The 15,720-nt window shown below is 41.6% G+C and overlaps 1 protein-coding gene across 1 annotated transcript; it reads right to left on the bottom strand.

Annotated features, from left to right (window-relative positions):
- Positions 1-5,688: 5,688 nt before the first annotated feature.
- LOC108921337 (transcription factor Sox-7-like) lies at positions 5,689-8,219 on the bottom strand. Its single transcript, XM_018730788.2, has 2 exons — positions 7,714-8,219; positions 5,689-6,797 (listed from the first exon to the last, which is right to left on the bottom strand). Exons 1-2 carry the CDS (start codon positions 7,952-7,954, stop codon positions 5,932-5,934), a joined length of 1,107 nt encoding a protein of 368 aa, XP_018586304.1. The 5' UTR covers positions 7,955-8,219; the 3' UTR covers positions 5,689-5,931.
- Between the last annotated feature and the right edge of the window lie 7,501 nt (positions 8,220-15,720).

Raw genomic sequence — 15,720 nt, 5'->3', positions numbered from 1 at the left:
TGGTGGTAGCCACTGTGGTTCTCCATGTCTCGGCCCCATACAGCAGGACTGACTTGATGTTGTTCACATGTACTAACTTCTAATGCCAAAACTGTGCGTATTTGCCTTTGTTCGTGTTAGTCTTGGTGTGCCGAGCTGATAAAGAGTACAGAAGCCTTTTGGTCCTTGAGTAATCTTTCCTAGTTATGAGCTGGAAGAAGATAAGACATTAGTCATTCATCAGCAGGTGGTATGATGGTTAGAGCTGTCACTCTGCAATTGGAAGAACCTGCATTTGAATCAGGGGGGCGTGGTGGTGCGGTGGCCCAGCAGGTTTGACTGGGTCCTGCTCTTTGGTGGTTCTGGGGTTTGAGTCCTGCTTGGGGTGCCCTGCGACAGACTAGCATCCCATCCTGGGTGTGTCCCCTCCCCTTCCAGCCTCACACCCTGTGTTGCTGGGTTAGGCTCCGGTTCACTGCGACCCCGCTTGGAACTGGTGGTTTCAGACGATGTGTGTGTGTGTGCATTTGAACCCCTGCCATAGTACCTTTGAGCAGCTGAGTTGCTTCAGTAAAAATTATTGGAAAATTATTGTTAGCTGTGTAACATCACAATCTAACTTCGTTTCCCTGGACAAAGTTGTCAGCCAAATGAAGATAAGTAATATTGAAGTTTGTATATAACAACTCCATAATGGAGCTACGGTTATGTTTTAATTCCTTGCCCTCTTACTATATGTAATGACTTATCACAACACTGCTTAGAAAACCATTCCTAACTTTGTATGTTTTAAACAACATGAGCAAGAATACAGTACATTACACATTCTTTGTACTCAAACCCACCTTCTTCTGTCTGCCTTTATAAATACAGGATGCTTTGCAATTATGGTTTTTGGGACAACATGCTTTTGCTTGCCATTACTCTTTCATGACAATGTCTTTGTTTATTTTCCGCAAGCTCACATCACCTTCTGGATAGTTCCTTGACACGCTAGCAATTTCCCCAGCTTTTGTCACTGCCAGATGCATAGCATAATCCCACCCTGTTCACAGGCACTGTGGTAGCCTCCTGCTGTTGTGCTGATATACAAGGGCTGGGGATTCCAAAATTCCCTAAGTCAGATATGTATGAGTCAAATGTGATACATAAATGTGTGTAAGATCCTTACATACTAGCATTTCTGCTGTTTTTTTAATACACTTCTTTTAAGGATATGTCATTGTGAGGTTAAGCCTGAGCATTGTGTACCTTTCAGCATGGCTCCATCCAACAAGTCGGCTTGTACTAAACCATTCTGTCCAGCAAGAGGGACGGCAGGATAGCCAAGCTGGAGATCCAGATCCCTCTGAAGCCTCTGCTTCTGTATCAGGGCACAAACATCCAGGTATGGGAATAACTGTAGCCCTCAACCAAAGTGTTGGCTGCCAAAAATCAAAGACTGGCCAAGATCTTCACTCTCAGGATGCCAACAGACTCCCAAAAGTAGCATGTTCTCCAGGCAAGGTTGAATAAAATAAAAGATTCCCAACTCAGGAAATCTGCTTAAAGTGGTACTCTATCTGGCCTTTTCATAAATAACATTGCCATTAGTCAATTGCTAACAATAAATAAATTAATACGTACATAAATAATTCACACTACTGCTTCACAGGCATGAGTAATAGGCGTAATAGACGTTTATGGTCTCACGTGGGTTCAGTATGCAGCTGATTTCCCAAGTCTTCCTCAGCTGCAGTGTGAATGCTTCATGTTTGTTCATTTTCCCTCTAAATTATGCATTGAACACAGTTGATGAATTGGGTCATTTGAGGACAGGCCAACCTTTTATGCCTATATGCCCATTTTATGCCTCTTCTACATCATCAAACATACATTCTTATGAATGTTTCCTCATTACATGCAACTAGTGTTTAGCCAGATTTAGTTTCTTTCGTCAAATCAGATTTCCATACTTGAATGGGTGGCTCTTCATTTCTGCTTTAGTGATAAAACTTGTGTTGAAATTGCACTTTGTGAACTTTACATGTATAGTTTTCTAAAGGTGCTACAAATGCTTGGATGCAAAAAAAAAAAAAAAAAAACCATGATCTAGTGTGGTGGTTGAGACCACCACTTTGCGATTTCAGCTGAAGTGTGAGTGATCAAAAATTCTGCAAAATAAAAAAGAGGATAAGTTGTAAGCATGGTGCAAGTTTTTAGTGCGATGTCTTGTGAAAGAATAGCTAAACTGAATTTGAATGAGGTAGTTAAATGTATTACTGCTGTATGAGCTGCTTTAATTTTGAAATCAGCCACCTTAAAATAATTAACCACACTCCATCCAACCTTTCATGGTAATTAAAGATTTAGCAAACATATGTTCCTTCATCTTACAGAGCCTAGCAGTTAGCTGTGAACTCACTTGACCTTGTGGCAAATCTTTTGTGCAGCTGTTCTGAAGGCTAATGTTCGGGTGATCAGTGTCTTATTCAGGAGAGATCCCTGCTGTTTGTTTGTCTTTAGATGTGATGGCTTGGGAAGAAGGAAATAGGAAACATTACAGACAGACTGACGCTCCGGAACTGTATGAAACTAATCCAGATGCTGTTCGAAAAACAGCATATAAGCTCAGGAGGAGAATGGGTGGACATGTCTGTGGACATACATCACACATGTATACTGGTTCAACCGTTAAAGAAGTCAGTGCTTCAGCTATGTTTCAGATCCACTTTCTGTAATTTTTAGTTCTGTTTTAACAGTAAGTTAAAGTTTTTAGTGAAATGGAAGGTGTGATACATAAGTTAAAAGAAGGTATCACGACATTTTAGTAATACCTTTTTCTCAGGTCAAAATTTTGGAGCATTTTTTTGTTGTAGAGATTTTTGTTGATCTGTAAGGTAGCATGCCAGCCAGCTGTTTGACATTTTAACCAAAACTGAATTAATGTTACGAGAATGAAAAAAATGAGCATGCATGGTAGCTTTCCAGCCCCATTAGCTCCTATTACATTTGGATACAAAGATATTAGCCCAGCTGTATCTACAGTATGTTCCTTTATGCTTTCTCAGCCTTAATGGGTGAAAAGACTGGCACATTCTTTAGCGCTGGCTCATGGGTAGCTGATGATGGAGACTCCTCCCAATGACGCCCACGTCATCCTGCCAGTGGTGGAACAGATGATCCTGTCTGGTGCTGGCTGCTCTCCAGTTGATGCTAGGAAACTACCTTACACTTTCAAAAGCCCCTCTACCTCCCACCTGCACACACACACACACACACACAAACACACACACACACATTTTCCGAACTGCTTGTCCAATACGGGGTCGCGGGGAGCCGGAGCCTACCCGGCAACACAGGGCGTGGAGCCGGAGGGGGAGGGGACACACCCAGGACGGGACGCCAGTCCGTCGCAAGGCACTCCAAGTGGGACTCGAACCCCAGACCCACTGGAGAGCAGGACCCGGTCCCACCCACTGCACCGCCGTGCCCCCCTTCCTCCCACCTGCATTGAGAAATAATAGTATATCTCAGAAAAAAAATTGTTCCTATTGCTGAAAATGTTTTAACATTTATTCTTAATGTCTGTCTTTAATTATTTAAAATGCAATCTAGATAATAAACATAGATTGTATGTGCCATGTACTGTATATATATATATTACAGAGACCACCTAACTAAGACAATTTAAAAGTGTTGTAATTAGGATAGGGGTGAAAGGTAATGCACTAAATTACTGAAATCCAGAACATGTACAAATTTGGTGAAAAGAGCATCTCTAAGTTTTTGCACAGCTGTCGACAGGTAAGTCAAAGTGTACCGTATGGTAAGGAGCTAAGTTCAAATCTCTACCATGAGGCAGTAGCCATCAGAGTCAAGATGCCTTTCATAATATAATCTCATCAGTGTTCCCAGAGCAATTTTATCACATTATACTGTATATTATATTATAATGGGTATGTCACTCCATTGCTACTCCAGTGGAGGCCAGTGATGATCCAGATTGCCTGCTGAAGTGTGTATGGAATCACGTAATAATGCTTTCCTGAAAAATAAAGTTCCCTGATCATGCCTGTAATCAAAAGACTAAGAAAAAGGTGGTGGCTCGCAGCAAGCCCATCGGTGGATATGTTCGTCTTCACTTAACCATCCACAGCTGTTGAAGATGTTGTGCTTTTGCAGGGGCGGTGTAAGAAAAAGGTAACTGTGGCAGTGCACAGATGCTGATGGTTTCTGTCGAAGTGCAAAATGCTGAGATTATATTTTGCACAGCCACCTTTCCCTTTTTTACCCGTGTGTTTGTGTGTGTGTGTAAGTGGTGGAACAGTCGAACCCAAACATCCTGATGGAGAGGTTCCCCTTATCAGGCAGGAAACACTGCTCTGTGAGCACATCCTCTTTACAAGAATCACGACTCAACCATTCCCAAAAAAAAAAAAAAAAAAATATATGCAGGAAGTCCAGCCAGGGACCTGGATTTGTCCAAGCCTCAGAATTCCTTTTATCAACAGAAAGGGAGAAGAAGACAAATCATGAACACGTAAACCAGTTAACGGCCAAGATTTATTTACTTTGTCCCCGAGATTATGGCAATCTGCATTGGCGAGATAGGACTGAGTCCCTACACATAGTTTAAAAAAAGAGAAAAGCAATGGAGAAGACAAAATAAAACTTGGGGACATTGAGCTGAAGAATGAGCCATTAGTTGGGTCCTTCACACCAACTAATACACTAATAAACGACCAAGTATGATGAACTGTGACGATGGAATGAGAAGAGATACAGGAAGAAATACACAGGTGAAACTGTCATACAATAAAAAAATGTACAAAAGTACATTGATTTGTTCAGTAGATGTGTACTATCCCTAAAAAATTAACACTTTATCAAAACTCTGATTTATTGCTCAAATATGTTGTTCTGTTATAGATCTCTGCATTTGAAGATTCAGTATTTGCCATATTTTTAATCCGTTTCTAAATTTTTGGAGTATACTTTCAAAGACTAACGTGATGCACTGAAATCAAATAAATAAATAATATGAAGTCTGCTGTCAGTAGGTTCCAGAACACAGGGAAATACCGTGGAAATACATGAAGGATGAGTGAAATTCATACTATGTGGCATGATTTCAATGTGCTGACTGTTGTGTCCATAAAAAGGATCTTATCAATGCTCTGACCTGTACTTAGTAAGTTACCTGTTTAGCCTATAAATTTGACGCTACAGTAAAATGGTACACATATAAAAGCAGAATAGAGGAATGAAACAAATAATGCTGTGGTCATTGCCTGAACAGTTAAACTAAAAAAATTCCAAAACAAAAGACTTAAGAGTACAGAAATTAAAAAAAAAAGCTTCCCATGAATTTGGTGACTTGTTGAACTCTTAAAACTTCAAATAGCACAAGGTTCTCTCATAATGATTAATCTTTTTTTTTCAATACAGCAGTCCCAACTTTTCTGTAATAGCACTGTATCTTTTGCCCTTGATGACTTTCTTTGAGAAACACCCTTGTGCAAAATGTAGGATGCATTTTTTTTTATTTGTGTCAAAGCTACAAACAATATTTAATACCAAGGTATTAGCAACAATATATTGCTATCTCAAACTTGCATTTTTTTCTGCAGCTAGCTTAATATATATATATATATATTTGAATTCTTTATATAAAAATGAGGGTTTATTTAAATTTCATTTTGAAACCTAATGGACAACAGTGGTCGTGAAAAAGCAGGGAAAAATATAAATATTTTTTTTACAATATACTAATATTAATTTTGAAATTACAGGTTAATAATGAATTTTCATTATTGAGGAAAAATTAAGTTAGAATGAAGAAGCTCTAGTTTAACCTCTAAAAAAAAGAAAAGAAAAATAACACACCCATAAAATTGTGTCTGGTGGCGCTGTTCTTTGCAAAGCATCTAAAACGAGTCTATGTGAATTTTATTGCTGGAAGGATTGGATTTATGAAATGCTGTAGTTATTGTAGTAGGCTGCTGTGGCATCTGCCAGTACTGAAATGATGCTGGTCTCTGAAATGCTGCTGGTACAGAGTGCAGATGCTGAGGCCACCTGGCTGTTCTCCGTGACCCCCTGTGCACCTTGTTCAGGTGGTCCCATGGAGGTCAAGTACTGATCGAACTCATCCCTGTCCACCTCTCCCAAGAGCTCTGCCTGGCTCAGCTGGTCCAGGGTCTCCAGCGTGCTGTGCTCCGGTGGAGGTGAAATCTGTCCCAAGTGCCTCTGAAGGCCGTGACTCATGGGGGGATACAAGGGGTTGTAGTATGAGAACTGAGCAGAACTGGAATTCGATGGAGAGATCAGAGTTGAACCAACTGGGGGTATTGATGTGTGTTCAAAGTGTGGTCCTCCGCACTGTGGGCTATAGGATGAGTTGGAGTGGTGGTTTACATGGCAGGCTTGAGAGGATGAGTACAGGGAGGACTGGTCCTGATCCAGAGCATCCAGTGGGGACAACTCCGGGGGGGTGGGAAGGCCGCAGTGGAACGCATCAAACGTGCTGCTTGAGCTGGACAGGTCCCTGAAACTTGTCACAGAGATGGAGTCGCAGGCCGAGGAGAAGGAGCTGCGGTCCTCCTTGTCCAAGACCGAACGGCTTCCGCGTACCTCTCGGATGGTATTTTGATCTGGGGACATGCTGCCAAGCAGCCGCCCGGAGTCCATGCGCTTGCAGAGGCGTTTGATCTGCTTCTTCCGCCGAGGACGGTATTTGTAGTTGGGATAGTCCTGCATATGCTGCACTCGCAGCCTCTCGGCCTCCTCTACGTACGGCCTCTTCTGGAGAGTGGTCAGGGCCTTCCAGGACTTTCCTGAGAGCAGCACAAGCAAATCAGCATGAAATCATCATCCTCATCATCAAATTATCATCAACAAATCACTGCTCTCATTTGAGTCCAGATAAAAATTCTGAGGTGCACACAGACATGTTTTTATTTATTTATTTATTTTTTAGATGCAAGAACAATTCAGATAAGAAAGAAAACCTTTCGTTATGGAGGGAAATGAAAATGATCCAATACACTCTTTAAATAAAAATGAATGAATGAATAAATAATCTGCAATGTTTTATGAAAACGTCTAATCATGAGACATAGCAGCCAGGGAAAACAGCTGCACTGCTCTTTAAAATGTGTCGTTCATTTTGATTTCTGTGTTTCTGGGGTAATAAAAAATACTTCTATAATATATGAAACTAGATCAAGAGGGGACAATCTGTAACGTTGGACAAAAGTTCTTTACAAATTAAATTGATTCAGCTTCATATGAATTATAAGAATACATCTTAAAATGTAGAGTTTTATTCTTATTATTCAGTGTCACCCCCTTTATTATTAAAAATATATACGTACATATTAATTATGTCGGGTATAAAGAGTTATTTTTGACATTCATAGCCTTACTTTGATGTTGACGCTCCAAGGAAAAAAATAATGAAATTAAACCAAATCACTGTGATAACTTTCAAGATCACTCGAAAGTCCCAATTGCGCCATTCATCCGGCCACGACCCCACAACCTACTGTATGACCGATTACCCGCTGCTTGACTTTTCTATACTTGTGTACAGAGATTTCGTCATTTACCTCCTTGAATCAAGGAAAGAACCGAACTGTTGTGAACAATAATAATAATAATAATAACAACAATAATAATAATAATAATAATAATAATAATAATAATAATAATAATTAATTGGTTCCTTCCGACTGTGGAATGATGTCTCACCCAACATTTTGCTGAGCTCGGCGTTGTGAAGGTCCGGGTTCTGCACTGCCAGCCTCTTTCTCTCGTCCTTCGCCCAAACCATGAACGCGTTCATGGGTCTCCTGATGCGCGGCTCCGCTCTGCGCTCCTCCTGCGCTCTGATGGGACTCATCCGCTGTCCGTCACAGGGACCCCCGCTTCCCGGGGGGGTTTCGGGCTTCTCCGGCCACGGGGGATAAACACTGACCGTGGCAGCGGCCATCCGACCCAACGTGGGAAGGAGACAAATCCCGTCCTCTTCCAAAGAAAAAAAAAAAAACTTGATCCTTTCTTTTTCTTTTTGAAATTAAATTACACAAAAGGAATATCAGTAGTATCCAGTATGTTACACCTTGTCTTACATGGGGAAGTAACTCGGATTCCCTCCTGTATTTAGAGACTTGCTATCAGATCCACTATGTTATCCTGGAGGGCATGTTTGTCTTTTTGTCCCATCTAGGATGAAGGTGTCGCACGGATGCGCTCCGGTGTCAGTGTGCGCTGTAGCGCCTCGCGCTCCCTGAAAGCTCTTTTATACGTGTGGGACCACCAAGGGAAGAGCCTGGGCTCCGGAGCCCCTCCTCGTTTCACGAGGAACACGTGGAAGAGCAGGAAAACACACATAAAGCTTCAGTTTATGTATCATTACATCAAACATATACAACTATAAGGACAGAGCGGAGATGTTGCAGCTTCTTCAGCAGCGATACATCTGTTTGCCCTCTTAACACCAGGAGCTGACAGTGTGATGTAAGGCTCCTTGCAGCATTTTAAACGTAGACTGTATTGATATTGTAATCACATCAAGGCTCGTTTTTATAATTTCCTATCTCTCAAAACTGTTATTTCAAAAATATTTTCCCTGGAATGCCTACGTTTTTATAGCAAAAGCTTTCCCGTGCCTATATCATAACTTATCAGTACAAAATCAGGTTACTTGTAATATTTTTAACTATTAAACTGCATGTTCACTGTTAAAATGGGTTCAGGGTTATTGCATATTGTTTTAATTTAAAAAAGCCTTAATTATGATATTTATATAGAAAAAACCGATTCCCAAAACAGATTTTTTAAAAATCATATAAGAAAATGTAAGTGCTTATAACAGTCATTAAGACTTTATATAGCAGTAACTGAAGGGAAGTCTGTGCTCAGTATATAGCATAATAAAACAACTGAACTGAATATAAAGGGTTTTTAAGAATCCATCCTATAATAATTTAGTTATTTCAAAAAGATAACTTAAACAATATATAACATCAGTGGCTTAATTAAAACAATTCATAAAGGCATTTAGAACAGGTGTCCTAGAGGGTCTGAATATGGTTGCAAAAATTATTATAATAGGATAATGAAAATTTAAGTGTTCAGGTATAAAATATTGAACTTATGTGAAACAATGTAATGGGTACAGTATGGTCATGAGGAATCACTGCAAATATCACAAAGTGGAACAACTTGGGCTGGAAATTCTGGGGACACTTTCTCTTACATCAACATTTTGGCATTCCATGGATAGCTGGCAAAGGTGTTGCAGGAATGGCAGGAAATCCTTTGCGCGCTCAGCGGCAGGGAGGCCGAGTGACCCTTCCCTCATCCTGCTCTCCGACACACTTGGGTCGAGCTTTAGTGGCGTCGGCATGCTGTCAACAAGGTTTGTTCACAGCGCTTTTTATCCATTATTTCAGAATGTCATTTCACCCCCATTCTGCAGTGTGATGAAAAGGGAGTTCATGGTGGTTGTCTGCAAACATCGTTATATGTGTCCTAAATTTAAAAATATGAGGAGAGAATGCATTAAATGGCTATCAGTTATGACTTACCACAATCATTATGAATTAATTTTATTTGCCATACTTTTGGTTTCTTGTGCTGCAAAGTGTTAATTATTCAAAAATGGCCAGTAATAGACTTTTAATTTAAGCACAGCTGAGGGTCAGAGCGCCCCCCGCCCCTTAATAGACAAGTCCATATATTAATGTCTCCAAATCCAAATATAGTCCACAATGGTGATTTATGTATAAATAAACAACAGATAACGTGACATTTCTGAGACAAGAAAGGAAAAGGGAATCCTCCCTGGTAACCTCGGGTTGGCCCTTGGGCCTATTTTAGACATCCTACTGCATCCAAAAATCTTTTGAAGAGCACCCATGGTTCCCTATAACCCTTGCCCTGAGGCTACCACACACGCGCGCATGCACACACACATCCCGCCCGCTGGCTGGCAGAAGCTAAGGACTCTCCTGCAGACAGAGAGGCTGGGGGTGGACGCTTTTGAAGTCTCCTGCGAGGAGATCTGGCCCGCCAGCCCCAGCGCTCCCCTCCTCCTCCTCACTCGTTCCCAGCGAGGCACTGCAGGAAGGGGATACAGTCCCAGTGCCGCGTGTTGCCTCGAGATAAGCCTCCTTCAGAGGCGGACTCACGGTTATCGTCTTCCCTTTTTTTTCCTGGCAAGGCAAACCAGTATGGGTCGTCCAAGGGGATGAGAGGAAGGGGGGGCGGGGGGGCAAGTCTCAGAAGGTTGGAGGCGGCCTCAGGACCACAGGTACAACGCAGCAAGGAGGGAGAGTAAAGAACTTTACTTCCACTCCAGACTAAACATATTTTCTGCAGGAAAGAACATGGTGTCACAGCCCAAGAATATCAGCATCAAGGCACAGCCAAGACCTTTTGCTAAAAGAAGATAACACAAGTTTAAGCCTTGTTCAAACTAAAATATACAGGAAGTTTAGCAAACACGAGCACTCTATACACTTGGTATATATACTTACGCAAAGCACTGATAAAGAATCAAACCATAACAGAATCATAGATTTTTTCCCCACTGTTCCTTAAATACGGGGTGCGGTGGCGCAGTGGGTTGGACCGCAGTCCTGCTGTCCGGTGGGTCTGGGGTTCGAGTCCCGCTTGGGGTACCTTGCGACGGACTGGCGTCCCGTCCTGGGTGTGTCCCCTTCCCCCTCAGGCCTTACGCCCTGTGTTGCCGGGTAGGCTCCGGTTCCCCGTGACCCCGTACGGGACAAGCGGTTCTGAAAATGTGTGTGTGTGTGTGTGTTCCTTAAATATAGCCCCCTACGCTTGAAAAGTTGAGAAAAAAAATCACAGCAGGACCTTTTTAATTTTTTTCTTACAGACAAAATGACTCCTATTTCATTTGCACTAAGAGATACAGTGACTTCAGCTAATTAAAAGTCAGAGATGAGCTCTCCTGCAGCAACATTCAAAGTTAACTGTCAAACTCTTTATTCTTTGTGCAAAAAGCTTACCGTGTCAGCAATACACATATTTGCTTAGCATTCACTTTTATACGAAGGAGCATATACACTGCAGCTGGCACTTTTGCACTTGGCCATTTACAGCCAAACGATTTCCTTTTTGAGGAAATTAAATTTAAATATCTTACTTAAAATGTGGCAAACATACCACTGCTTTCAGTTGAAATTATTTTATTTGCACAGAAACAGTGCTACATGAAAAGGAAAGACAACACTGCAAGAGTTTAGAGTTTTAGTTACAATGTTGGGACTTGAACTTGAAGCCTTAATTGATAACTCCAGGTCCTTAACCACCTCAGCAGCACTGTCCCCTAGATTTACAGTATAGAACAGCATGGGTCTAAATTTGGCAAAAGGGAAGTGAGGACATAGAAACTGAGATCCTGTCCAGACTTTCACACCCTGATAAAACTGTCATCTGTCTAGACTTCCATACCACTATGTTCTGAGACTTCAGAGGTCTTTCCTCACATTTTAAAGGCATTAATTTTTTTTACAAGCTCAAATAACCAAATGTTTCAGGTTTACCTCAGAGATTAATTTTGCGGTATTACGTGGATTGTGTCTCAAATGGGAACGTGCTGTAGCCAAACCCATGTCTCAGCTCGTCGGAGTAGATGAGCTAAAGTAATGATCAATAAATCAGGCTCATGCCCTGCTAGTCTCAGACAACACCACTGAGCAGAGGTGTGGACTCCTGATAAGCAGAAGCCCAGGGACTTGCATTTCCACCTCCTTGTCATTCATCTTGAGATAATTTTTCATGGGTGAAAAATGACTCTCTCTTCCTGGCATGCTGTGGTACTATGATGGGCCCACAGATAATTGTTCAGGTGAAATCTGATGAGTAATGCAATACAGTACTTTTACTGCATTCTACCCTGTATCCTACAATCTATCCTGAAGACAAACTTAGAGTACATTTATAGGGTTAAAAATAAAGCTAAAGACAAGCTATTAAACTGGACACATATAGGTAGTTGGCTGTGGAGGAAAGGAAAAAAAAATCTTCAAACTGGCCCAAAATGAAGAAAATTATCCTCTGGGCAGAACAACAGAGCAGCCCGCGCAGAAATACACCAGTAAATGGGGTAGCATGCAAAGCAGGGCTGTGCAATTGGACGTGTTGGTTTATACCCCTGCTCACTCTGTGTGGAATTTATGTGTTCTTCCAGTGTTTGCCTGGGTTTTCTTCAGGTTCCGCTCATGGTCCAAAGACAAGTGTTTCAGGCACATTGGTGGCTCTAAATTCCCTGTAGTGTGTATGTGTGTCTCTAAATAGTGTATATGTATGTTTGGGTTGTATGTTGCTTCGGGTAAATGCCCCTGCTAAATCAATAAAGTATGTGTGTGTTATATTGTTTTGATATGTAGATGTGTGAACACTGTAGGCAGTTTAGTATACAGATGGTCCTCGACTTACGATGGGTTTATTGGAACGTAAAATATCGTAAATTGAAAATGCATTTAATACACCTAACCTACCGAACATCATCGCTTCTTATTGTTTAAGATGGTTGATATCATTGATTGCAAAAGTCAAAGTTCACGTGCGATGGCCATTACAGGCTTGTTGCCTTCATGCTGGGCAATTATCTTGAGTTTCTCCTCAAGAGTAATTGCCTTCCTCTTCTTCTTCTCACCAGTAGCAGGAGACACAGATGGGTGTTTCGTAGACATGGTGAAGGTACAAAACACAATGTAGATACAGAGAGGTATTCAAAAAAACGCTGTCAACACAGAACACTGTACAGTATCGGTTGTATATACTAGCAACCGAATGACAAACTGGGAAATATGGATCGCTGGCGCTGTCCAACATCGTGAGAGAGTATCATACCACATATCGCTTGCTTGGGAAAAAATTAAAATTCAAAATTCGAAGTATGGTTTCTACTGAATGCGTATCACTATCGCCCCATTGAAAAGTCGAAAAATCGGAAGTTGGCCCATCGTAACCCGGGGACAGTCTGTAGTTTATCTAGCATTTTAAGTCTCCTTGGATGAAGGGGTCAAATAAATACTACATTACTACATTGTTTTCATTGTACATCACCTTCAAAAAAAGTGTTTCCTAAAAGCAAACGGGAGTTACCATTAAGCACTCTGAACATATGATTGTGGCGGTCCGGAGCCTGTCTTGAAACTCTGGCTCCTAGGCTAAGTAAGATATATTCCAGATTAACCATTTGTATTTGTTTAGCTGCTGTGCTTCTCCAATGTTAAGCTACTTCTAACTGTTTACCCTTTTACACGGGTGGGTATTTTTATTGGAGCAGTTCAAGGTAAGTACTTTGCCCACCAGGAGTAGATGAGATCTGAACCACCAACTTTGAGATTTGAAGGCTGTAGCTCATCCCACCAGCTCTCCCACGTGAGTTAATTGTAGGGTGGCCATACACACACACGGAGTAACCAACTAATGTGAAACACACACTGGGACTGTGAGAGAAAACTGGAGCACCCAGAGGATACCTGCAGGAATATGGGGAGAACATGTAAAGTCTACTCTTGCGAAGGGAACAAAGCTACATCTAGACAGATAGATCAGGCATAGTGAGACATCAGTGCTACCTGTTGCACCACTTTCCCATCCTCCATTTTTTGTTTAGATATTATTAATCTGGAATGTGTTTCTCTCCCAAAGAGCACCAGCAAGACTGACGTGCAAAATACAGACTGCAGATTTCCCCACTGCCCTTTTTATCATTAGGGGGCATTTTCATTAGTGATAAAAGGCAGCCTGGAAGCTCTGTTTCATTAAGGCAGGAAGCTCACATGGAGAATGTCAGAGCTGTGAAACAAAATTAAGGGTTACATGAAAACACACATGCAATCAAAGCCAAAGACACGCTCCCTCACTCTCAGCCCTGAGAAGGCATCCATCAACCCACAGCAGGTAGCATAGTAATAAAAAGGCTACCTTTTTCATTACTTTCCAAAAAACCACATCCCCAGTGCAGGGTCACATTGGTATGGAATCCATCCTACAAGCGCAGTGTCATGGAACACTCAAAGGCAGGGTTGAGGTTGAATCCAAGTGCAGAGTTTTACTTGAGGGAAACGTGCTGTGCTCAGACACGGTACGTGAGCCAGCTGAGGACGGCAGACATTGACATGGAGTGGGACAAAGACAAGGTAGGAGACTTTGTTGATGTTGAAAACAGTGCTAGGGGTTGATGACAATGCTGTAGCCAGGGTTGTAGTTTTTGATTGAGGTCATGGTAACGGATGTGGTCATGTACTTTAGAAAGGCATGCAGACTCTAGCGAGATTCCGTAACCTTACTGTCTCAATACAGGTGTGAAGAGCTGAGCTTCAGGAGGCATTAGTGGGGGTGTGACACGTAGGACATGAGGTAGGGTATTCCTGGGATGTTGTTCTAATTCACCTCAGGGAAATCACACACACACACACACACACACACACACACACATTGACTGAAACTGCTTGTCCCAAGCAGGGTCACGGGGAACCGGAGCCTAACCCAGCAACACAGGGTGCAAGACTGAAGGGGGAGAGGACGCACCCAGGACGGGATGCCAGTCCGTCACAAGGCACCCCAAGCAGAACTCAAACCCCAGACCCACCAGAGATCAGGACCAGGCCAAACCCGCTGCACCACCGCACCACCGCACTCCTCTGGGAATCACACACACACACACTAAGGGAAATTTAGAGTCACCAACTCTCCTGAAATGCACGCCTTTGTACTGCGGAAGAAAACCCATTCGAACTCCACACATACTGAATTCCATTCAAACCCATGTCTGAACCCAGAGCCTAGCAGCTGTGAGGTAGCAGGGCTACCCGCTGTGCCACCATGCTGCCCTACCAGTCTTTTTATAATAGCAGATTTATGTGCCCAGAGGCACCTTGCTCATATATTTTCACCCAAGTTCAATCCAACTCTGCAAACAGGTGAAACTACATACTGTCTGGAAGTAAGCACTTACATAAAGAAATAAAAATGAAATGAAATGCCTTGGAAAACAGGAATGAAAACAAACGCCTCACAGCTGTCTATCACGGTTCCTTGACCCAACACTTGTACTTATTTCAGGGTGCCCCTGAGACACCACTGTGATTGTTTCCAGTGCTTTTAGATCAGTCCTATGGCATTTTGAGGAGAACAATGACAAACACAATGGAATGATGAAAAACAATATTCTCAGAGTTTCCATCTCTGGTCAACTACAACTAGAGAAAAATTTGGGGGGAAACCATAGAATCTTTAAATATTTTACTAAAAAGACTCTAACTTTTTTCAGTGTATTATCAATGTAAAACGACCATCAGTAATAGGCAAGAAATATCCTCAAGAAATAATGATGTCAAAAATGAACTCTGTTCTGAGAAATATATTCATGCTGAATTACTCTGGCAAAAATTACCCAGCTATATAAATAGGTTAATAATTACAAGTAACTTAACACTCAGAAAATTAAATTAATTTTGTATAAAATCTGTCACAATTCATTTAATATGGATAACATTTTGCATACAACTTTTAAAATTAATTTGCATTCCACTTTCATCAACAGATCTCAGTAATACACTTTGGATATAACTGCCATTGTTACTTTTATCAGGCAACAGACACTGGGGTTAAAATGCCACACCAATGTGCAGCAAAGCAACAATATCAAGAAACATAGCTTGAGATGTAATATGGCCATGGACAGAAATTACACTAAATACTGTAGTACAT

Source organism: Scleropages formosus, chromosome 15 (assembly GCF_900964775.1).
Source record: "Scleropages formosus chromosome 15, fSclFor1.1, whole genome shotgun sequence".
Classification (NCBI taxonomy): domain Eukaryota; kingdom Metazoa; phylum Chordata; class Actinopteri; order Osteoglossiformes; family Osteoglossidae; genus Scleropages; species Scleropages formosus.
The sequence above is the reverse complement of the archived record's forward strand: the minus strand, read 5'-3'. Positions and strand labels throughout refer to the sequence as shown.

Bases quoted from the DNA above. Each gene is read 5' to 3' on its own strand.
- LOC108921337 (XM_018730788.2), bottom strand. From the start codon at position 7,954: ATGGCCGCTGCCACGGTCAGTGTTTATCCCCCGTGGCCGGAGAAGCCC. The intron at 6,798-7,713 runs GTGAGACATCAT...TGCTGCTCTCAG, and splicing joins CGAGCTCAGCAAAATGTTGG to GAAAGTCCTGGAAGGCCCTG.